The sequence below is a fragment of the Branchiostoma lanceolatum genome, chromosome 3 (assembly GCF_035083965.1).
Source record: "Branchiostoma lanceolatum isolate klBraLanc5 chromosome 3, klBraLanc5.hap2, whole genome shotgun sequence".
Classification (NCBI taxonomy): Eukaryota; Metazoa; Chordata; class Leptocardii; order Amphioxiformes; family Branchiostomatidae; genus Branchiostoma; species Branchiostoma lanceolatum.
In genome coordinates this window covers 16,859,227-16,883,422 of record NC_089724.1, presented here as the reverse complement: position 1 = coordinate 16,883,422, position 24,196 = coordinate 16,859,227, and the positions used below count along the sequence as shown (strand labels likewise).

The 24,196-nt window shown below is 41.7% G+C and overlaps 3 protein-coding genes and 1 non-coding gene across 7 annotated transcripts; 2 read left to right on the top strand and 2 right to left on the bottom strand.

Annotated features, from left to right (window-relative positions):
* Nucleotides 1-9,573: 9,573 nt before the first annotated feature.
* LOC136430662 (2-aminoethanethiol dioxygenase-like) lies at nucleotides 9,574-11,219 on the bottom strand. Its single transcript, XM_066421446.1, has one exon. The coding sequence runs from the start codon at nucleotides 11,178-11,180 to the stop codon at nucleotides 10,431-10,433; it is 750 nt and encodes a 249-aa protein (XP_066277543.1). The 5' UTR covers nucleotides 11,181-11,219; the 3' UTR covers nucleotides 9,574-10,430.
* Nucleotides 11,220-11,385: 166 nt separating this feature from the next.
* LOC136430661 (bridging integrator 3-like) lies at nucleotides 11,386-21,372 on the top strand. 2 transcript variants are annotated; one of them, XM_066421444.1, is made up of 10 exons: nucleotides 11,386-11,519; nucleotides 14,119-14,214; nucleotides 15,841-15,902; nucleotides 16,937-17,013; nucleotides 17,136-17,189; nucleotides 17,363-17,403; nucleotides 19,140-19,200; nucleotides 19,489-19,569; nucleotides 19,962-20,096; nucleotides 20,531-21,372. In XM_066421444.1, the coding sequence occupies exons 1-10, from the start codon at nucleotides 11,512-11,514 to the stop codon at nucleotides 20,681-20,683; spliced, it is 768 nt and encodes a 255-aa protein (XP_066277541.1). In that variant the 5' UTR covers nucleotides 11,386-11,511; the 3' UTR covers nucleotides 20,684-21,372. The 2 variants fall into 2 exon arrangements, with proteins under 2 accessions (XP_066277541.1, XP_066277542.1); XM_066421445.1 differs by lacking the exon at nucleotides 14,119-14,214 and having other exon boundaries at nucleotides 11,392-11,519.
* On the top strand, nucleotides 18,528-18,650 carry LOC136431886 (U5 spliceosomal RNA). The gene has a single exon (XR_010755410.1). It is a non-coding gene; the product is annotated as a U5 spliceosomal RNA (small nuclear RNA).
* On the bottom strand, nucleotides 21,137-24,113 carry LOC136430663 (oxaloacetate decarboxylase, mitochondrial-like). Of its 3 annotated transcripts, none has more exons than XM_066421447.1 (5): nucleotides 23,960-24,113; nucleotides 22,988-23,090; nucleotides 22,352-22,541; nucleotides 21,682-21,864; nucleotides 21,137-21,525 (listed from the first exon to the last, which is right to left on the bottom strand). In XM_066421447.1, exons 1-5 carry the CDS (start codon nucleotides 24,031-24,033, stop codon nucleotides 21,407-21,409), a joined length of 669 nt encoding a protein of 222 aa, XP_066277544.1. In that variant the 5' UTR covers nucleotides 24,034-24,113; the 3' UTR covers nucleotides 21,137-21,406. The 3 variants fall into 3 exon arrangements, with proteins under 3 accessions (XP_066277544.1, XP_066277545.1, XP_066277546.1); XM_066421448.1 differs by lacking the exon at nucleotides 22,988-23,090 and adding an exon at nucleotides 23,340-23,439 and having other exon boundaries at nucleotides 23,960-24,112; XM_066421449.1 differs by lacking the exon at nucleotides 23,960-24,113 and adding an exon at nucleotides 23,340-23,439.
* Nucleotides 24,114-24,196: the final 83 nt, after the last annotated feature.

The window sequence follows — 24,196 nt, the reverse complement described above, 5'->3', positions numbered from 1 at the left end:
GCAATAAACTTTACTTACTTACTTACTATATATTGGGGGGGGGGGGAGCTCTTATGCCGGCAAGGGAGTTGTGCAGCCGAGGGAGCGCGACCCCTCGGCTATGCAACTCCCTCGGCTGCACAACTCCCTTGCCGGCATAAGAGCTCCCATAGAGCTTACATTTGTTGTGCAATAAACTTTACTTACTTACTTACTATATATTGGGGGGGGGGGAGCTCTTATGCCGGCAAGGGAGTTGTGCAGCCGAGGGAGCGCGACCCCTCGGCTATGCAACTCCCTCGGCTGCACAACTCCCTTGCCGGCATAAGAGCTCCCCCCCCCCCCCCCCCCCCCCAATATATATGCCGCGCGTTATAGGAGGCCTGCACAGGAGGCTATATACGGGTACTCTCGAAGCAGAGGTTGGTGGGGAAGATTGTGACCTTTTTATTCTGTGCCCCGTTTTCTGTGGGTAGAGCCGACAGAAAACGGGACACACGGTAAAAAGGCCACAATCTTCGCCTCCAACCTCTGCTTGGAGAGTCATACGGGCCCGCCACAGTCGTCGTACGCGATAGGGTTACCATAGTCCATAGCAAGTTGAACGCATTTTTGTGACAGTCGTGAATGTATTGTACGAAATTCAGCCGTCTTGTGAAGGAAAATGTTGTCGTACATAACAGCAAATGTTATTCTTCAGTGCTGATTTTCGTTCTTATTCATACAGTGAAACGAGTCCATCGAAACGCTTTGTGCATATGGAAAGCTGGAAGTGAACCTTCCATATTTGTGTGTCCAGTCATGTTGAAGTTAATGTTATAATATTATTAGATGTTTGCTTTCCAGCGAATAAACTTTCAATGCACACAAGAATGTATTTTTGAACTAAACATATATGTCTTTTTTTCCAACTTCGAAAAGAAAAGAGCCAGAATACACATAGGTTAGCCCGTGTGAGCTGATGAATTGATTCACATATCTACAAATATTGATCAGATTTGACTTGGGGGAAACTTTAACAAAGACTACGTACTATAATTGTACTGTCCTCGCGCTATAACAACAACGATGGCCCCCTGTGCTACTGCTATTTCCATCTTATAACATCACACCAATGACCGTGCGTCATGCATGAGGTGTTCCCCTTTCCTGAATAAGGTGTTCTCCTCTCATTTCACCTGCGCACAGACCACGCCCCTCTCTACCTGCCCTTATTTTGTCACCCCAAACCTGTTGCCTTTTGTTGAGATCTTTTTTTGATTGTTCAATTTCAATACGGTTCAGTTAGGCCCACCCTGTATTTCATCTGTAGTGGACTATCCCAATCAGCAGGGAGTGGTGATATTAAACTTCAGGTGACAGACTATGTACACATCGTCACTTTCACGGTTTGGGTTTCCCGGATCACTCTCTGATCACTTCCGCGTAGCAGATCCTTATCGTCTCAAAACAACACCATGACACCGGCGGCAGAAACAGAATCAAACACTTGGTCTTCGGTTGTGAAAACAATCTCGTTTGGGGTCTCATTTCGTGGTGTCGTGATTAAGATAGATGTGCAAAAAGTCGAATCGTTGGCCGATTTAGGACTATTCGGCAGTTAGGAGACTTTTCCTTTTCGGTTTCTCTACGTAAATGAGTCAAAAATGCTAGCTGGATCACCTTTGCCATTTTCAATGGCACTTTCTAGATGTATGGGATACATATATCATACCGGTACAATGTACTCAGTATCTCATGCGATATGACACGCCGCTCTGGTCACGAGAGCTGCTCCCCATTGCCATAACATCGGACACCCATAGAAGGCTCCGTTCAAATTAACTGAAAAATGCGTCTTTCCAAACGACAGTCAAACCTGTACAAGTGACCATCTCTGCACGGACCACCAGACCAATGTCATCACTTCTTGGTGGTCCCTAAGAATAGTAAGATAACTTTTTCAATTGTCACAAGCATTAAGAATCTTGTCTATAGTGACCACCTGTCCACACAGATGTTATCGGTGTGAGTGGTCTTCTTCGGCAGTTTTGACCGTACACTAGTGATCATATGTAAATACTAAGGGCTTATGGAACCTGTTCTGACTTGGTCCATGGCGGAGTTTGCGCTGTCCGGGTGCGATGACTAATCCCTTAATCGGATTATCCGGACTCAGCTGGATGAAGTGGAACCTGGGCCTGGGCTGACCATTAACGACACAACCCCAGACAAAACAAATCGGGCCAAATCATCGTTCGTGTTGCTGCCACAGGCTCCATTCTCTAATGCGTCGAGTATTTTTTTCCCATTCATTAAATCCCCGGTGATTACATCCTTTCTCCAGCCCACTGACGTGCTTCTCCGTGAACTTGACCCGTCTAAGAGAAGATGACCACCCTGACACTGCAGAGGGGTGGCTCATATAGCCACACAAATTTGGGAGACCGTCACAGAACTCGGGAAAGACAATTCCAATACCAATATACCTACAGCTTTCAAACGTTTAGAAATACAAATGTAGTATCCTGCAAGCCACAGTTGACGGGTAGGGAAGAAGAGACAGAAATGGGAATACGACAATATCACCAAATAGACACCAAAAAGTTTGGCTGAGACCTAGGAGGCTCTGTAACATGGAGCGAAGCGTTAAAGAGAGAGGGAGGGAGTCGGTGAACTACTGATAGATTTGAAACCGCGTGAAGAAGACAACTTTCTCAATGTCTGTTTTTTCATTGTTTCTCTCGCTCTCTCTCTTTCTCTTATTCTGTGGCTCTCGTTCTTTCTCCGACGGTGTGCACGCGCGAGTGCGTGTGTGTGTCTGTTTGCATATAGATGACGTAATCCACGAAAATCAGGTATGGTAGCAACGACGACAAGAGAAGGTCCAGTATCTAGTATGTATCTACTCCGGCGCCTGACCAGAATATCGCTCCGGGCTTTACAAGAAATCCGGTCTCCGTCATGCCGGCCACGTTTGGACGAAACGGTGCTTCCTGTAACGTCCGTGTGTGACGTAATAACGGTTAGCTGACCGCAGCTGACCGCAGGCTTGTACGCAGGAAACTCCATCGATCGCGAAAGGAACCTCCCCGACTTGCGCACACAGGTGTCCCACGGAATCCCGTGATAGACCACCTGACGCACGTCTTCGGCTCATCCTCAGGGCGCAAGGAAATAGCCTGGAACTTTTTTCTTCTTTTTCTTAATGGGCATCTCTTTCAGTCTTTGAGAAACATTAAAAAAATGCTACGGAAAGAAGCACTCAAATCATGCTCACCTTTATTGCAGACTACGCCAAGAGATATTCTTGTTTTTACACATAAGGCCACAGCAAGTAAATTTTATGGATGACATCCTCTGCAGACTCCAAAATTAATGAGATAGGGCGAAAAAAAAACAAGGCGGGCCAAAAAAAACAAGCTTCCTATATTTTCACATTTTGAGATCATAAAAGACTAGAGGCGACGAAATATGATATCATGACCAACAGGTCTTTTAGTCCTGTATTCAACCAATGTATTAGTCCTGTATTCATTCATATATAATATAAAACCTCCTTGATTCAACAGTAAACATGTCCTTGTAGATGTGTATACATCTCAATAGACTAACTACAACAAATGCAGAAAAGATATTGTTGTACCATAGTCTGAAGCAACTACACTGGGTTTTCATATGCGATGAAACACCTTGTGTATACAGCTCAATTAACTAGACCCCCCCCCCCCCATTATTTGTATAATGTCCTTGCTAGAACAAATGCAGAAAACAGCTTGTTATTATACCATCATGGGCAGGAACTACACTGGGTATTCATATGCAATGAAATACCTTAGACTGTCAACGTTTACGACATATTTGACAATTTTTTGGCATGTTGACCACCGTCGGAGGGCAATGAAATTTCTTGTTTTTTATTTCAAAATCAGGCGAAAATTAATGAGCGCGCTGATGTCATCCATAAAAATTACTTGCTGTGTCCTTGTAGATGTGTATACATCTCAATAGACTAACTACAACAAATGCAGAAAAGAGCTTGTTGTACCATCATCTGAGGCAACTACACTGGGTATTCATATGCGATGAAACACCTTGTGTATACAGCTCAATTAACTAGACCCCTCATTATTTATATAATGTCCTTGCTAGAATAAATGCAGAAAACAGCTTGTTATACCATCATGGGCAGGAACTACACTAGATATTCATACGCAATGAAACACCTTAGACTGTCAACATTAAACTTTCCTTGAAGATGTGTATACAGCTCAATTAACTAGAACAAATGCAGAAAGCAGCTTAATTGTCATACCATCATGGGCAGGAACTACACTGGTTATTCATATGCAATGAAACACCTTAGATTGTTAACGTTCACGACATATTTGCCAATTTTTGGCATGTGGACCACTGTCGGAGGGCAAAGAAATTTCTTTTCTTTTTTTTCAAATCAAGCGAAAATTAATGAGCGCGCTGATGTCATCGATAAAAATTACTTGCTGTGGCCTAAAATCAACGTACACAAATTTGGTAGAAAAAGGTTGCTAAGTTTCATTTGGCGTAAAGTCATAACAAAGATATTCACGTACTGTGACGTATACGCGTAGTATTCAGCTGTTGTCCTCCGCACATTTTATGTACACCTACATATGCATTTCTTTTCATTGCCTTTTTATTTTCTGGCCTTCTTGCCTTCTTGAAAACAAGAAGCAAACAAAAGAAAGTGTTTCTACAAAATCTGCGAAGTTATACTGATGATAGAGTTTGCCAGACAGTACAGTTTGCGACATGACGTCATGTCTGACGTCATCGTGATCCTGACCATGACCATGAAGAGAAAGCGCTGTGTGTGTGTGTGTGTTAGAAATTGGATCAATGGACGATGTTGGCCGATCGTCCCAACTGCTTCATTTCAGGTCATAAATGGGATATAGACAGCACAGGAAAATAATCTAGATGCCATCCCAAGACTTCACAATTTTATAGATCCAGAAATGTTTGCAATGCACATACTAGTACTTCTACTTATGGTAACTGACATTGATTGTGAGTCTCAGTATTATTACTTTCGTTTAGTTTTCATCTGCTCAATCCATATGCTTCTGGAGGTGACACGCAGCTTCCTGGAAAATCGTGAGGGACCTATGAGCAGTACGCTTTGTTACCTTGACAACGTGCAAACAGTTTAACCCCACCAACATGTTGTATACGTGCGCAATCTATAGGCAGCAAATCCGGGATCACGTGGACGGCTAGAGGACTGATTTTGTTTCATTTTATTTTATTTTAAGCCATAACTAATGTGCATGACGCTGTTTTTTTAACATTCAAAAGCGTATCATGACAAATATGTCTTAATGTTGATTTGAACAGTATGAAGAAATTCATTGTTGCTACAAGGCGTATTCTAAGAATCACAAATCTAAACGAAGATCTAGTGGAACACGTTTTATCTGTGAATGGGATTCGTAGTGCACAATCAAGACAAGATACCCGGGTCCGGGGTATTTTGTTTAGGCTTGTGTGTAGAGCTGTTCCGATCAATTTCAAACTTTAGTGCACCGAATTTATGTAAAGATGTCCGTTGATTTAGTTTAAAAACAAAACAAAAAACGAGCGCATTAACGAGGACGAGAGGAGAAATACTTTGCCTGTGTCGAATACTTCTAAGGACAAAGAATGAAGAAAAAGAAAGCACATTGTATTTGTAAGCGGTTACAGGAAGACGCGTTTTTCCCGCGCCTGGTTTGTACGTAGATGAAGTAATCAGCATTGACGCGATTTCACGCAATCTACTCCATCGCCGCTTTTGTATAATCAGAATAACAGGAAATTCAGATCAGAGATTGTGACGTCTTTATGTACGTATACGTTCAGTCCAGCAGGGAGACAGAGACTTATATGGCGTTCATTTTATAATAATCGTGCATTAACTCGTGGTTATGGCATCAAAGGTGGGGCGACGTCGTTAACACCGGAGGTGCCGGAAACGTTCGATGAGCACACGTGAGAGCTGTGGCTGACGTACGGACGTCATTTCCGGCGCGGTAGCCTATTTCTGAAGCTGTGAGGTTTGTGCGTGCGTCAGGCCCTGCTTGCCGCGGCACCTAAGGACGTTCACCCCGTTCATCATGTTTTGTAATAACAAAAGCGTTCAAAAACTGATATTTCCGCGCGCATACGCTGCCGGGCACCGTAAGCACAGGTGATTACCGCCGGCCACTTAAATCCGATAGAGCTGGCGCTCACGGCGAGACGTGACCACTTAAGGAAGGTTTTCAGTATTTAACTCGCCGGAGATCAGGTGGATATATCGCAACACTATTTCCTTCCGTCGCTCAGTCCGTTCTGTTTCCGGATTTGTCGCACGGGCGTGTTGATCACGTGACGCAGCGCGATCGATGTTATTACCGCCCGCCGCTCTCCTCAGCAATTTGCGGCTCCGCTCTGACGTCAGGCGCGCGTCGGTAGATGCTCCGCAGCATCTGTGAGCCGGCGTAGCGCCGACCCGGGGGATCACGCTGGCGGAGAAAACGTCACGCGTGCGTCAGCGGCGGGCGGAGCCTTTGATGTGCGGCGTTCCTGACGGGCCGTGTCCATAACAGGAGCGTTTTCAGAGGAAGCGACGGCGAAAGGAGGAAAATACAACCTGCTTATTTTTTTCTTATCCGTCCGGGAGCTATGATGCTTTCTTTTTTTTCTCCTTCAGTTGTCTTTTGCAAGTGTGCCGTGGCGTCAGCGTCAGATACGCCGCGTGCGCAGCGCTGAACATTTCCTCCGAACAGGCGTCATGCAGGACTTAACACATCCTCCCAGCTCACCGGCTCCACCTGTTATGTACGCACACATATGTCACACACGGAGCGGAAAGTACGGGACTTCCTCGTTTTCAATTTTCCGAGAAGACAAACACACGTTATGCAAGCTCACTACGTTGCCGTAATGTGTTTTGAAACAAAGGTATATAGTAGGTTGCAGATTGACTGTAGTGCACTACATATCAGTTGAGAGAAATTAAGTCTCATATGCGCGTTTTTTTCAATGGTCTATGCTGAGAATATGTCTGACAAAAATTGCTCTTCTGCATGAAAGTCGCATATGACATGCGCATGCTCTGCATCTTTTATAAGACCAAAACCGACCAAAAAAAGAATTAAGTTTGTTCAGTATTCAAAGATACAGATTCAAAAATTACACAAATGGCACCAAGAAAAGAATACGAACCACTACAAAACAAACAAACACACAAACAAACACACAAACAAAGAAACAAACCAACAAAATGATGAAATGATCGCAGACAACAGCGTGGCAAACATCACAACATTTTTTTCCAAATCGAGTGATTAATTTATCAATACAAGTTAACGCTACCGCATTGAAACTACCAAGAAACTCTTTGAAATACAAAACTGATATCTTAAGTATACGCACCAGACGTCATGAGAGATACTTTGATTAAGAAAAAGCATGGAACCGCCACGGGTATAATTAAGGAAGCGAATCACAAGACGTACGTGATGAGAGCTCGGTACTGCTAACTTCTCTGGCTCTCTCATGGTATGCATTTATTCGGTGTTATGATATTGCATACACCGGTGTGTATAAATCATGAGGATGGCACGTACGTCAATGGCAGTTCATGTGAGCATTTATAAGTGCGATATTGCATGCCTAGCACGGTCCTCTTTCATGATATTACATGTTTTAGCACGAAACATATATTGCTGATGAATGCCATACACGCGGTGCATATCTAGTCTTGGTAGCCTGGATCCAAACCAAAATAGCTGCCGAGTCTCTTCGTTCCCGAGCCATAACAGGACGAAGAGATTCGGCAGCTATATAGGTTTGGATACCAGGCTAGAATAGTGAATCCACTCCACGTTGTAGAATAATTGGTACTTGTGGATTGCCTTCACGTATCATTCAAGGTTACATGTAAGACACTTGCTGCGGAGGGAGCCGCCGAGAGGGAAGCAGAAATTGGGTCAGGGACTCTCGCGGTTTGGTGTGGCCCTTCTCAGGGACTCTCACAGTGTGAGGTGGGGGTCTTCTCAGGGACTCTTGCGGTTTGGGGTGGGGGTCTTCTCAGGGACTCTTACTGTGTGAGGTGGGGGTCTTCTCAGGGACTCTTGCGGTTTCGGGTCTTCACGAATGCGATTGAAGAGAACTCGGAGAAACCCAGAAACGTACTAGTATTTTCCAGACAAAAAAATAAGATTTTGGTGAGCTGTCCGCGGCATGGCAACCACCTCTGTCCTATCATCTACTGTGTACCCCTACCTACTGAATATGATATGATTCCGCCTATACATGATGATTGCAAATTTTGTCAAAATAAGGAAACGATGTACTCGTGAGGAATTTGCTAATAGGACCCAGGTTTATGAAATAGCTGGGTGGAAAGGCTATGGTCTCCAGCGGCCGTCTAATTAATGATGAAGCTTGCCGCTCAGTGGAGTTTGGTCTCTGAAGAACGTTGCCAAGCCGCCATGCCATTCTTTATGATATTGAGTGGATTAACCAAATCAGATACTTTATTGATACTTGATTGATTACAGAGAGAAGGCGAAGAGCCGCCTTCTGCATGGGATATTGAATGAAGTAGTAGTTGGATTTATCTTTATGAATATTTGGAGTCTCTTTTTTTTGTTTAAAAAGAAACAATAATACTTAAACATACAAGAATTTCAATTGTTCTTTAAATCAAACGCCCCTCCTCCGGCACAAAAAATGTTCACAGCATCGGTTTCACCCTTTTAATCACGTTGTTACAGGATAAATAGTCCCTACATTCTCCCTTATGAATCCATATCGTCCCACCATAACACAAGACAAATTCCTGGTCAGAATCCAACAATAACGTCTCCGGTGTGCAGCGCATATCTCGATACGGAACATTTCCCGTCTTTACGTCACCACACACCCCACAGATATCCATTTATGCCGCCAATCTAAATGACTGCAGCTTCAGCTTTGCGTCATTTGGTGTTTATCGATCTCGGTTTTACACCGTCTGGGGAGAAAGACGCGGCTCAACACTCCATAGAACATGCACAGACCGTAGAAGTACGTGATTGGGATAATAATATCCCTACGCGGGTATTATGCCTGGAATACCGTTGACTAGCCTGGTTCGTTTATGAAAAGTAATGAGTCATCAACTTATGAATGGATTGTAAGATCTCTTTAGGTATTGTAGATTTTTGAACTGTATAAATTCTATAGAATTGGAACTGACGATGGCTAATGTAAGGTCTGGTCAGTGGTCAGTCTTCAACATCGTCATCGGTGGTAGCAGTACGTGATAGGAGTACCAAATGGGGTGTATGTTAGATCGCTGGCAACCCAAATAGCGCTATAGCAAGGAGACAATGCTAATGAATGGTCTGCATTCCACGTTTTTAAACAGCGATATAGCTACGCACAAAAGGCATCTGTAAATTGTTTAGGGTAAGATTGACAACTGGCAATGTTCCCGCATTTTAATATGACACCATATGGAACTGGAACTAGTATTTTGCTTGGAGATCAATACGCCATTTAGATAACAAAAGGCAACGCTTTTCATTGTAAAAAAAAAGAAATAAGGAAACTACACACTGCACATCAACTTAGTTGATTGTTTATTTTACTGGACTACATGAAATAGATTCACAACTTCAGTGGTCTCAGTAACATCATCTTGTATACATATTGATATATGCATTATGGCAGTGATCACATATCACACGTCTTCAACGATATATTCAAATTACGTACTCCAATGACGTAACTCCCTGATGACGTAATTGGCCGTCCGCCGCTGTTTACATTACTGGCTTTCTCTGGTATCCAAAACAAGTACTGCAGGATGTGACCCACAAGCCACAACATAGAACTTAGAAGGAAAAATACATTTGACAAAACCTAATGCAGACTGTGCAGGCAGATACTGCTTGTAGTGCACTGCTTATACTTGTACTTGTAACCCGGTAAAGTTCTTGTTAATGAGGTAAATGAACAAAGTCAGCAATTCTTTAGTTTCTGCCATGTTTTTTTTTTTGGCCTTACGTGTATGGATAAGGAGTTTGTAGTTGGTTATATACTAAGGATTTAAGCATTTCTTGTAAAGTACTTTGTATGTTCTTAAGATCCTTTGAAAAGTCTTAGTCCTGTTCCTTTAAATATCCTGTCATTATACAAGAAAATGCTGTAGTTACGACCTGTCAGTTTTGCCTCTACCTTATGTATATAGTATATACATGCTAGCAAAAGCACAGGCAGTTACCATTTTGAGAGGTCATGTTAATTGAGGAGATTACATAATCTCAGTCATAGAATAACAGCATCTTGTATTCCATTTGGAAGTCGGTCTTTATATATCTTATATTTGCAACTCGGTAAAACGTTCTTCTGTGGCTATTGTATATAGAGAATACTAGTACTCGGCATGGGCAGTACTATTGTGCCACATCTTATGACAGTCAAACTGACACAGACGGTCCGGGGTATGGCTCTGCGTCGCACCAGAAGTCTCTCGGCTGAGATATTCTCATTAGCCAGTGCACGTCTGTCTGCACGGGGTCCTGAGGGACGAGCGGGCGGTAGTAGTGACAGTCTCTGTCCGTGGAGCCGTCGTGGTCGTAAGGAGGGGCGAGGACGTCTAAGAACGCGGCCGGTCCGTCCACGGCCACGATCTCGTGCAGGTTCCCTCTCAGAGGCTCCAAGATGCACGCGTCGCTCTTCTCGGTCAGCTGAATCTCTCCATTTGCCGTGCAGGGTAAGAGATAGTTGCGTTGCCATGGCGAGAGGGGGGTGTCGAACTCGGGGAGAGGGGGTTGTGTTGTGGTGGAGGGGTCGAGCCTGTTGTACGATCGGATCAACACAGTGCCGTACAGGACTCTACAGACGCCATGCATCTCCGGATGGTCGTGTAGAGGGATCCTTTCCCCGCCCTTCAGAAGGAAGATCCCCATGGTGAAGAAGTCGTGGTTACAGATGGGCATGTACGTGACCGGGGCGGGGTCATCGTTCGACGCTGGCCGTCCGCGGAGAGACCTTCTCAGCGGCGTTTCCGCCGTTCTGGGCTGGATGCTGACGTCCCGGTAGGTCAGCTGGTTCATGAGGGACGTCAGCCTGATGAAGTTGTCTTTCAGAGACCGCTCCCAATGCGGAGACGCGAAGTCAAACGTTTGAAGTGCCTGCTTGGCGATTTTTTCCACCAAGGCCGCCATGATGGAATTTGACGTCACGACGATCACATTATCCAGAAAGGGTAATCAGAAAGTGAAAACAATCAAATGATAACAGAAAAGTCTAATCGTAACTAAATATTACCAACATGATTTTTACTGTAAATATTGATTAGCTAATGGGTACAAAATTTTCAGTAAAAGATATCCAAACGGCTCGAATTCAGTCAGGAAATATTAACCACCAGTGGAATATTCCATCTAATGGGTCAGAGGTCGTACTGTCAGGAGGTGTTTCCGTTGCAGAAAAATGTCGTATTTTGAGTTGTTTTGTGGCCAATAATACAACCTTGATCGGCAAACAGTCAACACCATGAGTTGGTAAGAATCCTTGGCAGTTAAGTTGTGTTGTGTTCTGTGTAAGGACAGTCAGGAGGTGGTTTTTGGGCGTGGCGATTTGTCAAACTTGCAAAACAAACATTCCCTTTTAGTTCTGGTTAATCATTAACTTCTTCAAATTTATGGCAGAAGAATTTTACGAAATCTGGAATTAATCTCTTTTTTTTTCATTTTCACAATCAGCAAGGTTTTAAGTCGCCAAGATTAGACGAATACCAGCCTAAACTGAATTTGAACCATTTGACCACTACTCCTATTTAGCTTATGGTTGCAGACCACAGTATTTCTCCTATAGGGATTTATATAGTTAAGGATCCCAAGGTGAGATGCTTCGACGCTTGAAAATTTATAGAAAGGTGCAGAATTAGGGTACCAGATTTTTATATGCTTGACTTCAAGGTTCAATCTACAAAATATCTGCAAAATGAGGTTGAATTTGCCGGCTCGTTCTCTTTTAAAAGCCACTTTGATATGCCCCCCGGCGGAGGTCACCGTACTGCAGGCGACTTACAGTAGTCGGGCGGTAACAATATCCAGGCGCGAATCCAACCCGACCGAACAAACATCGTAATCAAACTCGTACTGTCTCAAAACTGACGTATTCCTCTACCATTCACCACAGTTTCAGCCTCGCTAACGTGCACAGAAGAAAAACTATGGCCTTTTCAAGTAATGTGACGCACTACTTCATACCCGAACTACTATTGTCCACGGGGGTCGCCCATTAATACTGTGTTCTGCGACCTTAAGACGACCTTGACCTTGGTTTTCTTTTGTTCATGCAATGTAACAGGTTTAGTTGAAGAAGTGTACCAAAGCTTTTTGCAAACATCCGAACGGTTGCCGAGATATCGCCAGCTTTGCACTTCAGGACCCGGCATAGGGGAAGACCCAGGGCAAGGCCTGTATGACGGGCCATTTAGCGCTCTCATTATCTAGACAAAATTACTATTCTGATGGGTTTTTTTTTCGTGGAAGGTATCATTAGTGTATATTCTTAAGTTCTAAGTGATTTTAGGTCAGGTTCATGGTTAGTTACGACGCAGGGGGGGGGGGGGGGGGAGAAGCGGTGTCCTGGTCCACACCAAGTCCTATAGTTAAGGATAGGGGGCGGTCTTAGAGGCCGTTGCCATGGCAACGGCGGGTCTGGCGGCAACAAAAACGACCGATTTCAAGTGAGTCGACGTCAATTACTGATACACCAGTAAAATTTGACCGAATGCAACGTTTATGGCCAATCTCCGCTGGGGGTTAAGACGACCTTGACCTTGGTTTTCTTTTGTTCATGCAATGTAACAGGTTTAGTTGAAGAAGTGTACCAAAGCTTTTTGCAAACATCCGAACGGTTGCCGAGATATCGCCAGCTTTGCACTTCAGGACCCGGCATAGGGGAAGACCCAGGGCAAGGCCTGTATGACGGGCCATTTAGCGCTCTCATTATCTAGACAAAATTACTATTCTGATGGGGTTTTTTTTCGTGGAAGGTATCATTAGTGTATATTCTTAAGTTCTAAGTGATTTTAGGTCAGGTTCATGGTTAGTTACGACGCAGGGGGGGGGGGGAGAAGCGGTGTCCGGGTCCACACCAAGTCCTATAGTTAAGGATAGGGGGCGGTCTTAGAGGCCGTTGCCATGGCAACGGCGGGTCTGGCGGCAACAAAAACGACCGATTTCAAGTGAGTCGACGTCAATTACTGATACACCAGTAAAATTTGACCGAATGCAACGTTTATGGCCAATCTCCGCTGGGGGTTAAGGTTGCAGACCACAGTATTTCTCCTATAGGGATTTATATAGTTAAGGATCCCAAGGTGAGATGCTTCGACGCTTGAAAATTTATAGAAAGGTGCAGAATTAGGGTACCAGATTTTTATATGCTTGACTTCAAGGTTCAATCTACAAAATATCTGCAAAATGAGGTTGAATTTGCCGGCTCGTTCTCTTTTAAAAGCCACTTTGATATGCCCCCCGGCGGAGGTCACCGTACTGCAGGCGACTTACAGTAGTCGGGCGGTAACAATATCCAGGCGCGAATCCAACCCGACCGAACAAACATCGTAATCAAACTCGTACTGTCTCAAAACTGACGTATTCCTCTACCATTCACCACAGTTTCAGCCTCGCTAACGTGCACAGAAGAAAAACTATGGCCTTTTCAAGTAATGTGACGCACTACTTCATACCCGAACTACTATTGTCCACGGGGGTCGCCCATTAATACTGTGTTCTGCGACCTTATCACATGCACACCAGCACCAATTTTTTGGCACATAGAGTCTGATAGACATTAGTTGCACCTATAGATTGTAGTAGGTTAATGGAAGTTAATGGAATGTTAACCTCAGGAAAGAGAGGCACAGGAAGTGTGAACAAACAGAATAGATGGACCCTGCCTATTGTGTAGAAATTTCACATGACCGTTTCTTAATCCCCAACACCAAATGTACTATTTTATAGCCCCCTCAGATTTTCATTGAGCGGTGTATGATATAATATAATGTCACATATCTATGTAGGGAAAATAAATCCTGGTACACACAGGCCATGTAACTTTTATGCATGTCTTTATCTACACGATCAGGAATCCGTTCAACCGTCTTTCTGCGTCCCCCAAGAGAACGGTTATCTCCAAGACAGTTGAGAAGGACTTCGAGCGGGAGTGTACCAAACTGGCACAGTAGGGAGATTCTCATTTGCTTATAAAGATATTGCATTACTATTATAAGGCCACAGCAGGTAAATCTTATGGATAACAACCTCTGCAGACTCCAAATTTAGTGTGCTTTGGCAAAAAAAAACAAGGCGGGCAAAAAAAACAAGATATCCACATTTTCAAACTTGCATATTGTAACAAGAATTGAAGTGATAAAACATGGTATAACAACCAACAAGTCTTTTATACCTGTATTCAATAAAACAGTAACTAACAATGATGTCAACATAAAAATCATTATAAATTTAGATCCGGGTTAGTATAGAACATCAAGAACACAGGGACAAGGTTTCCCCTACACTGGGCACTGGAGTCTCCCGAGTCATGCGGCAGACTAACTGTGACTAAATTATGCTGGCTTTGCTCACTCAATCTAAACTGAAATTCTGTCCGCTATTGCTGTCCTGACTGTCTGCTTGAATTTCCGTGCCTCAGAAACCCCCCGTCATTTTATTCTGTCTTCAATAGACAGACAGACAGCTAGACAATGGTATACTCAAACCGCATAACATTACTTATTTCATCTGACCCTGTAATGGGTTTTGTTAGTACTTCACTTCATTCAAGAAAACACATTGGATTGCACTTGTTGATAATAATGGCTGTAGCAATTACAGACTAATTCCAATTACAAATTTGGCATGAGGGCTGCACTGTTTCCTCCTGTAAGTTGGTGACGAGGAGCAATCTTATTTGTGCAACACATTTGTACCAACTTTTCACCAGTCCTACATGTGCGAATGCCTTTTACGGCATCTAGAACGTTTTTGCAATGGACCAGGTCACCTGACAGACGTTTGAAACACATTGCCCCGTTTTCGGTATATTGACCATTGTCAAACGGTGAAAAAATTGTTGTTTTTTTATTTTAAAATCAGGCAAAAATCAATGCTTGCGCTGATGTCATTCATCAAATTTACTTGCTGTGGCCTAAAAGAGAATAAATGGCCTGTCCTGTTTGAGTTATTATTTTGGTTTTCACAAGGTTGATGGTTAGTGTCCATTGTCAGCAATATTGACCAAGAGTGTAAATGGCATTCTGCAGATCCTGTCCACTCTTGAAATTGTAAATAGTAAAACAATATCATTGGCATAAAACAGGCTATTTTACTTTTGAAATTGGAATAGAGGGGCATCTAGGTGTTTTGCATTGATTGAGTTCATCTATGAGTCACTAATGTACAGGTTAAATAATTAAGGTGGGGTTTAAAATGCATCCTTGCCAAACACAAATTTAAACTGGAAAACTCAAAGTCATACCTTCCCTAGTTTTGATAAGTCGACGAAACAAGCCTACTTTTAGTAAGAGTTTTCCAGACTGTGTTTATGTAGATATAAGAGTTTTCAATATGAAGATGTTACCAGGTGTCCTGTAGTTTTTTTCTTTTTGATTTGGTTTTATGATATTTCTTCTTCAAAGAAGGTTGAAAGTCTTTTGTGATAATAATATCCATATTGAATGGCAGTAACCAAGCTTAAAAGATCAGGTCTTGGGTCAGACTTGTCTGATGTATTGTTGCTATGATCTATCTATGTGAGCTTTTATTCTGATGTTTTATACATGTAACTGGATTTGCTCCTGTTTTGCAGGCTGGATGAATCCACTAAAAAATTATACAAAGACATGAGGAAATGTACAGAGGCAGTCGCAGGTAACGACAGAGACTTAAATCTTATGTTGTAACAATACAAAAAAGCTTGCTCATTTTTCTGTGGTCACAAGTGTATCATATATCTTTGAGGATCTTCATGGGGGGTTCAGAGAGGGCTGACTACACGTTACGCAAAATTAGAATCTTACCTACACATTACACAAAACTGCATACTACTATTCCTTCATGCTATAATAGCACTAATATTAGATCGGTTATATAAGAGTTTCATAGAAATGGCGACTGCAGACTGCTATTATTGTATCTTTAGAGACAGATGTAGGGGTTGTGTTCATCATCCAACAGGATTAGTCCATAGTTCCCACAGTCTGCATGCCGTGTACACAGAACTGTTCTATGTACACAGTGTAGCAGTAATGAGCAGATATGTGGGAGTTCTAAACTCCTAATCTGTCCTGAAAAGATGACAAGAAGCCATTGTGTCTGTGTACACGGTTTGTACAGATCTGTAAACTGTTGTGTTTTCTGTGCTTTTGATGAAAGGATGTAGCGGTTCTGTTATTTAGTCCTATAGCTGGTTTACATAGATTGTTACTACACTTAGTCGTTACAGTCCCGTCCTATGGAGTGCGAGTATGGTGCCAAAGGCTCATCGTGTTTACAAAGCGTACTTTGTTTAGTCATTTGCTGAAACCATAGAAATGTTTTTGCTACATCATACATGTGTTTTCTATGATTAACGCTTGCAGCCAATCATAATGTTCTGTATGCTGTTGCAACGTGATATATAGTGACTCTCTTTTGACATTTTACTCAATGCAAACACATTTGTATAGTACTGACGTACAAAAAGTATTTCATTCTACTGAAACTGCAGAAATAGTTATGTACCATCTGTTGTAACTGTCTTATGGCCTTATTATGGAAGAGTTGTTTTTTTAACCTTGAGGACACAGCAATCATGTCTAGCTGTTGTTCTCATTTGTGTACAGATAATTGTCTCTGTCCGCAACGACAAGGATTAGAACGGTTTATTGATTACTGAGGCCTGTTGTTTCTGTTTTCATCTGTAGCGCTGTCGAAGTGTGAGTCAAAGCTGGGTCAGGATCTCGTGTCCACGTGTCAGGGAGAAGACATGCTGAGGAACGAGGTGTGCCAAAAATAAAACCTTCCAATTATTCACATACAGCTTCTACACTTGTTTGAATAGAGATTTCAACCAGCGAAACATTCTATAGTTCTATAGAAAAGTTTGATTTTTTGTCTCTCCAGGCAGAGGCAGTGGGAGCCACAACAGCTAAGTTGGAGGGGTTTTCTCAGGAATTGGTGAGTTTCAAAAATTACTTGCATCTGCCAGGGGAAATATTTACATTTGCTACTTTGTGTCAATTTTGGTCATTCAGATAAGGTTTTTCCTCTAGAAGTCATTCATCCACAGAGAAAAATAAAACTTCACTGAAGTTTGTGGCATTTGATCTGACCTGTTGTGTCTGTTTCAGAACACCAATAGTCAAAAGACTGTCATTGAACCAATGAAAAGGTAAGAAAAGTTATGAAATACTGTAATGAATTAGAGATATACGTTATTATGTTTTCCTTCATAATTTGGAAAGGTAATTTTATTGTTTTACTCTTTAGTGTAAGAGACAAGAGACCTTCAGAGGGCTTCATGTGTAACACAGAAGACACTTTGTTTCTTCTTCTTCTTTTCTTTTACGGAGGACTCACAGTCTCTTGATTTGGGGCATGTATGCCGGTATGCTGTAATATTATGTGGGAATTTCCATGGGCATGTATTCAAGTTTCTGAAATGTAGTAGTGGGACTAGGTGCAATTGCAAAAATATAGACTCTCTCCCCTTGTGGAATGATAAAAAAAAAAAGTTGATTTATCATTTATGAAAAAGAATAACAACAACAACAAAAGTTCATTATTCCTGACCCAGAAAAATCTGACAGCAATGTCATCACTGATGGCTTAGTGTGACCCAAAACTTGGCCTGGGAATGAGTTCTTTTCTTATCATCCTACTTCTCCTTTCACTAAAAGTTTCATTTAAAAAAACTGAGATTCAGATCATTGCGTTCATGATGCCTTTCTAAAACCAAAAAGTTTCTTAGTACTGTACATATTTTAAAATTCCTTCAGATGCATCTAGTAATGCACTAAATGTGTGGATAATTATGGTATGATATGATGATTCCATTCCTGTTACCTGGAATTTTTTTGGGTGATTTCCTGATTTTTGGATTGGTTAAATGTTTTTTTGTAGGATTGGTTTGTTTTTTGTAGGAAGCCACAACTTATGTATACTTTCAGTCATTCAGCCGGTTTGCTATAAATAGGAGTGCAAACAGGTGCGCCGCCATTACAGGTCACATGACTGTGGTCGGTCATGTGACCACCTAATTATAATATCCCAGCAGGCATAGTGACTCTTGGTGGTGAACATGTTTATCCAGTAGATTAGATGCAGAAGCAGAAAAAAGTAAAAACATTTAAGGATACGTAAAAATTTCTTTGATGATTATTTCAAAGGTTGAAGGAGAGTTATTCTAATGCAATTTTCATGTGAAACATTCTGAGAGAAAGTTTGGTCCCTGAATTGCCACTAAAACTATTTTCATTTATGAGACCCCGTCAATTTTTGCTTCCATCACAAACTGTACTCTGGTTTCCCTTCAGAAAATACGCATAAATCTTTCGCCTTTTACTAAAGATTTCCGTGGAGGGGAACAATCAATGAGTCTATAGGCTAATTTTTCTTGGCCCCCCTTTGGTGGGGTTATAACAAATCAAAGAATTGCACACACACCTCCATACACTACACCTTCTACAGTTTAGACTGGTCAGTTGGAGGCGCTTGAACCCCCACTGTTACACACCTTCTACTGGTGTCTCTGCAGGACCAGGTCAGGGACTGCTGTGTCCACAAACATCTTTGTTTACAGTTAACGTTAGTGATGGTATTCAGTTAAGGAGTAAGATACATGAAATACATGCACTAGTGTTGTGAGAATGAAAAAATGATTATCGTGTCCCAATCATCTATTCATACTTGACATTAAGTGTAACCTATGTTTTGAAAAACTGGGTTGTTTTAACTTCTATGGCTAAAGCCAAAGAAAATGCCATTGTCAACCAATCTACCTATTTTACAGTTGTGATATTTTTACCCCCACTACAAGAAATAGGAACTGGTAGATTGGTTGAAAATGGTATTTTCTATACTAACATCTCAGTAAATTTTATAGTGTTTTTGCTGTTGTTGTTTTAGGTTTACCAACATCTTCCCCCAGGCTAACAGTGCCATCAGAAAAAGGGAACAGAGTCTTCAGGTTAGTGGATGTCTGGAAATTAATGGCCAGGTCAAACTCTATTGACAGTGCAATAACGCCCCCTAAGTAACAGTGATAGTATTGCAGGTAGTCGTGCAAGTCAGACCTCATTGTTTTGTATTTTATGAAACTAATTTGTTAATATTTGCAGTGGATTGCAGATTTTGAGTGTAATTGCTCTGTGCATCCCAATAGTATCATTTCTGCCTCTGTACTCTTCTTGCATACTACGTACTATTAGTACGTAGTCTATATTATGTACCATTCCTGTGCAATTCCCATCCCCAGGAGTACAGCCGACAGCAACTGAAGGTAGAGAAACTGCAAGAGAAGGAGAGAACGGGACCAAATATTGTCAAACTGGAGCAGGTAGGTACTACCTTTTATAAAATGGTACATTCCCAAACTAGATAGCACACTGAGAGCACTATATTTTGTCCCATACCTTACTCATTAGAACATTAGTACTTTGTCATCATTGCTGAACAATGATAACAAGATTGTGATTAGCGGTCTGAATGTTAGCTGCCAAGGGAATGGTTAAAAGAAGTTCTGGATCTAAATGTCACTTGAAGTTTAGTGTCTTGCTTTATTGTCAAAAGCCTACCCACAAAAAATATCATTTGTCAATAACTTTTCAGGTTCTCTTGCATTCAGGCAGATAACATGACCTAACCACATTATTGTAAAAGATATAAACTAAGTTTTGTACTCAGGCACAGAGCTTTAGTTACAAGAGCCACTTTTTCTCCCTCCCCCAGGGTAAGAAGGCCCTGTCGGCAGCCAAGGACGACTTCGAGGTGCAGAACTCCACTCTGATGGAGGAGATGCCACAGTTCTACGACGGGAGGATCGACTATTTCCAACCATGCTTTGAGGCACTACTTAAATCTCAGGTAGAGCAGCTATCATGTTAAAACTACAGAATTCTGCCAACACAAATGGATATGGTCCTTGGCTAGTTTTGTGAATACTTGTCTACTGAAGGGAACAAGACTTTTGGGCTGGTCAGAAATTGGCAAAATGGTACATGTACCTTCCCCTCATTACTGTGTCTATTACTGTTGTGTTAGTGTATACCAATTACATGTATATTTTCATTTCATTGGCTATGCTGACATTTGTACATGGGACTCCAATATTTGATCCTCTCTTTGCTTTTTTGACTTTGAAACCTGGTCATATCAGTAATCTTAAATTATACACATTATATTCAAGGGATCTTCAGTACCAAGAGGCTGATATTTCAATGACATCAGGTCCAGATAATACATAATTAGATTACAGATGTAACGTTCCCGTTACCCTCTTTGCTTGGCGTCTGTTCCAGGTGGCGTACCACAGTAATGTGTACAAGGTGCTGTGTGAGCTGGCGTCCGACCTCGGAGCTGATGCTGACCCCCCTCCCGACCACCAGTACAACGCTGACCTTCAGAAACAGCTCTCTGACATGAAGGCGCTTAGTATAGTCTTAGAGGATTAGGCTGATAAAATCAAGGCTTTAAAACTTGCTTTCAGTAACGGTATAGTCCAGAAACAAGTTCAATTGCATTAGAATTGCATCAGAATTGCAGCAGAGAAAAGAGGATACATTCATAGACTTGTAATTGAATAATGGGTGTCAGAACGCTCTGTGCAGAAACTGAAATGTGAGAAAAATCTTGGAGCAAAGAGGTACAGATTAGGAAAATGGGTGAGAGATGAAACTTTCCATCCTTTTAATCTTGTTCCCTATTTTTGTGAATTGTCAGTTAGTTTTACTGACAGTTACCATTACAAAGATGTATGTAAATATTGTATAGGTTTTTGTATTGATTAAAAGTACAAGCGAAAACTTCTGGTGACTATAGATAAATATAGAACAGTAATTAACAACATCATTCATCATAGGCATCCACATCTCTGACCAAAGAGAATATTATTAACAATGAAACTATTTCAGTTTTTAGAAATTAGTTGCTCTTTATTACTGATTACATTCGTGTAATTGCACTTTGTGGTCTATGATCATATGATATTCAACATATTTTATATTAATGTAATGGCATCATATTTTTGACAAATATTTGGAATAAACACTTTAATCTCCTACCATGTTTTTTGACCACCTGTTTCAGAATAGGAGAAAACATACTAAAAGTAATTCTTATAATAAAGAATGAGTAACAACTACATTTCTTTGAATTGTTGAATCTTAAAAAGTTGATCACAGTTTGTCCCCCACAGTGAACTTCATGGCCACCACCCCCTCTATCTCAGCCTCCAGCTGGTCATTCGGCTGAACACCTGATACACCCATGGGTGTACCTGTCAGGATCAGGTCACCTGAAACACAGAAAAACATCTTTACCTATAGACACGCTAGTTCAAAAATATTTCAGGAGAACAAAAGCACTTGTGAAAGCAGCTCTTTGAAATGAATACCATTTTACCAGGAATCAATTGTGTTCGTGAAGTTCAAGAAAGAGAACAGTATCTCACCTCGTTCCAGGGTCATGATCTTGCTGATATAGCTGATGATGTAAGGTACTGTGAAGATCATGTCGTTGGTGTTTGTCTTCTGCCGCACCTCACCGTTGACCTTCAACCACATGTCCAGGTCTTGAGGGTCGTGAACCTTTTCTTTTGGGACAAACTCGCTGATCGGACATGCAGTGTCAAAGCCTGGAAAGAACGGGGAGAAAATGTCTTCCTTTTGCTGTCATAAGATTTCTTCACAACAAAAGTTAACAGAAAGTGTTTTCAGTTGCTAGGAAAACAAAATCTTGTTATGCACATTGATTTTTTTATAAGAGAGGTTAAATGTTTACCAATGATAAGAAGTGTTGCTTCTCAAACTTACCAGAGTTGATTTGATAGATTATTTTACATTGGGCTACACATGTTTTCCTTGCTCTGTTATTTAAAAAAAGGCCATGTCTAAGAAATGTTTGATCTTGTAAGTTTCTTTCCTAATGCATCAGCTAGCTATCATGGTATCCAGCCCTGTTCAACTTTCAAGTTTTTGGGTCAGCCAACAACAGAAGCTGGATACCAGGCTATCAATCAGTTCTGTTGAGAAAGTGTTCCAATCCTTTTGGCTATTTAAATTACTCTTTTTGCTGCTCAGGCACTACAAGATTATTGAAGAATGGTAGACCTACACACTTACACTTAGCCCATGTCCATGGAATGCCCTTCTGCTTGGCTATGTTCTGGTAGTCCCTGGCCGTCATGTCCAGGGCGAGGACGTACCCCCCCACGTGGTCCATGGCACTTTCCTCGGGAATGTTGGTGCCGCCACCTGATATCACAACGCCCAGCTCGATCTCATGGTGAAGCTCTGTACACCCAGGAGGGCCCTGTGGACACATGGGAAAATGAGATATCTAATGCTCTACATGTTAGATGGCATCTTGACAACATACATCTGTCACTTTAATCAGCACTTTGAGGGTTAAACTAACAATACAAATGAGAACAGTCTGTACAGTTATACAGTAGTCGTAAAAAGGAGTTCAATTTGAACTTATATATATATATATATATATATATAGTTATAACCTCCTTAACTCTGTTTAGAACGTTAAAAAAATTTACACATGACTAAACTAGACTGTGTACTAGCAACCCATCATTGGCTATAGATTACTAGTACGAAGACTAAAAGTTAAAATCAATGCCCTTTGCTCAGTCTATTGCTTTTGACCCAAAGTCACCACAAGGTTCATGTAATCTGAATAATCAAACTCAAAGTTTAAAGTGCGACTCCAAAGTAACTTATAAGTAGGCAATGAGTCAAGCCTACCCGCATGGGCTCAGTTCCTTCTAGTAAGACACAAGATGGTGGCTTGAGGAACACAATAGCTGGTTCGTCTGGAATGGGCATGCCTATCTCCTCACATTGACTTCTGATATATAACACCAAGAAAATAATCAGGGATATGAAGGTCCAAGCCCTTGTGTCACAATTTTAAGTTAGCCATGATGATTTTGGGAGGGCGTATTCTGCTTGTACATTAACCCATTAATGTGTGTATAGGGCTACAGGCAAAGTATGCCCTCCATCCAAGAGTCGGCAAGGCTGTGATTTGTGGTGATTCGCTCTTATCAGTTTATTGCAAGCACCTCCGGAGATTACACTACAAGTGATATCATACCCTGGTAGGCCCTTTCCCCTCTGGCAGGTAAGCAGTTGTTGGCTTCAAGAATAGGACGGGTTCTTTTGGTACAGGATTACCCAGCTCTGCACAGTGAGCTCTGCAATTAGAGAGATCATCAGCATATGTAAATTAGATGTTAATCAATGAATTCGTATTAGAATTGATAATGACAAGCCGATAGTCTATTGTGTTAACAATAATCTAACATTTATAGTGGTTATAAATTATATGCAATAAGTGCATGATCTCAATTTAACAATATCAAAATGCTGTATCATAGTGTAGTGTAGCTAGTGTAGTGTAGCGTAGAGCTAGTGTAGTGACTAGTGTAGTGTACTGTGTAGTGTAGTGTAACTTGTAGTGCATAGAGCAGAGCAGGGGAGCAGAGTAGAGCAGAGCAGCGAAGAGCAGAGCAGAGCAGAGCTGAATTCTTTGGCCTGGTAGGAAGTCTTCTTTTGATTTTGGCAATTTTGTAATCATCGTCGTTACAAAGGTGACTTTTCAAGAGTGTAACTTGAGTACAAAGTTCAAGAACTTCAATTTTTACAAATCTGAATACAGGAAGTAAGTATATGCCGGCAAATCATATGGATAAGAAGAAGTACATTACACTTGACCTGTAATTCCTGCCCACTCCAACAATCTTTCTGCCCCATTCGTAGAATCTGGAAAGTTTTAAGGGCGCTGTCATCGTAAACTTGCACGTATACAAAATTACTGACCCAGGCTCTCCGACGGTCTCTCCGACCTCTGGACTCTTTTTACCTTTGACCTATGCTCCAGCTACATTTTACCTCTGACCTTTACTTTTCTATATTTCCCCCCAAATTTCTAGAATAGATGATAAAATGTGA

What these genes read in the sequence shown, in the direction of transcription:
- LOC136430663 (XM_066421447.1), bottom strand. Translation starts at nt 24,033, where the DNA reads ATGACAGCGCCCTTAAAACTTTCCAGATTCTACGAATGGGGCAGAAAG. An exon ending in GGAGTGGGCAGGAATTACAG is followed by an intron (nt 23,091 to 23,959) that starts GTCAAGTGTAAT and finishes GTTATATATCAG; the next exon opens with AAGTCAATGTGAGGAGATAG. An exon ending in TCCATGGACATGGGCTAAGT is followed by an intron (nt 21,865 to 22,351) that starts GTAAGTGTGTAG and finishes CGTTCTTTCCAG; the next exon opens with GCTTTGACACTGCATGTCCG.
- LOC136430662 (XM_066421446.1), bottom strand. Translation starts at nt 11,180, where the DNA reads ATGGCGGCCTTGGTGGAAAAAATCGCCAAGCAGGCACTTCAAACGTTT.
- LOC136430661 (XM_066421444.1), top strand. An exon ending in ATATTGTCAAACTGGAGCAG is followed by an intron (nt 19,570 to 19,961) that starts GTAGGTACTACC and finishes TCCCTCCCCCAG; the next exon opens with GGTAAGAAGGCCCTGTCGGC. An exon ending in AGGCACTACTTAAATCTCAG is followed by an intron (nt 20,097 to 20,530) that starts GTAGAGCAGCTA and finishes CGTCTGTTCCAG; the next exon opens with GTGGCGTACCACAGTAATGT.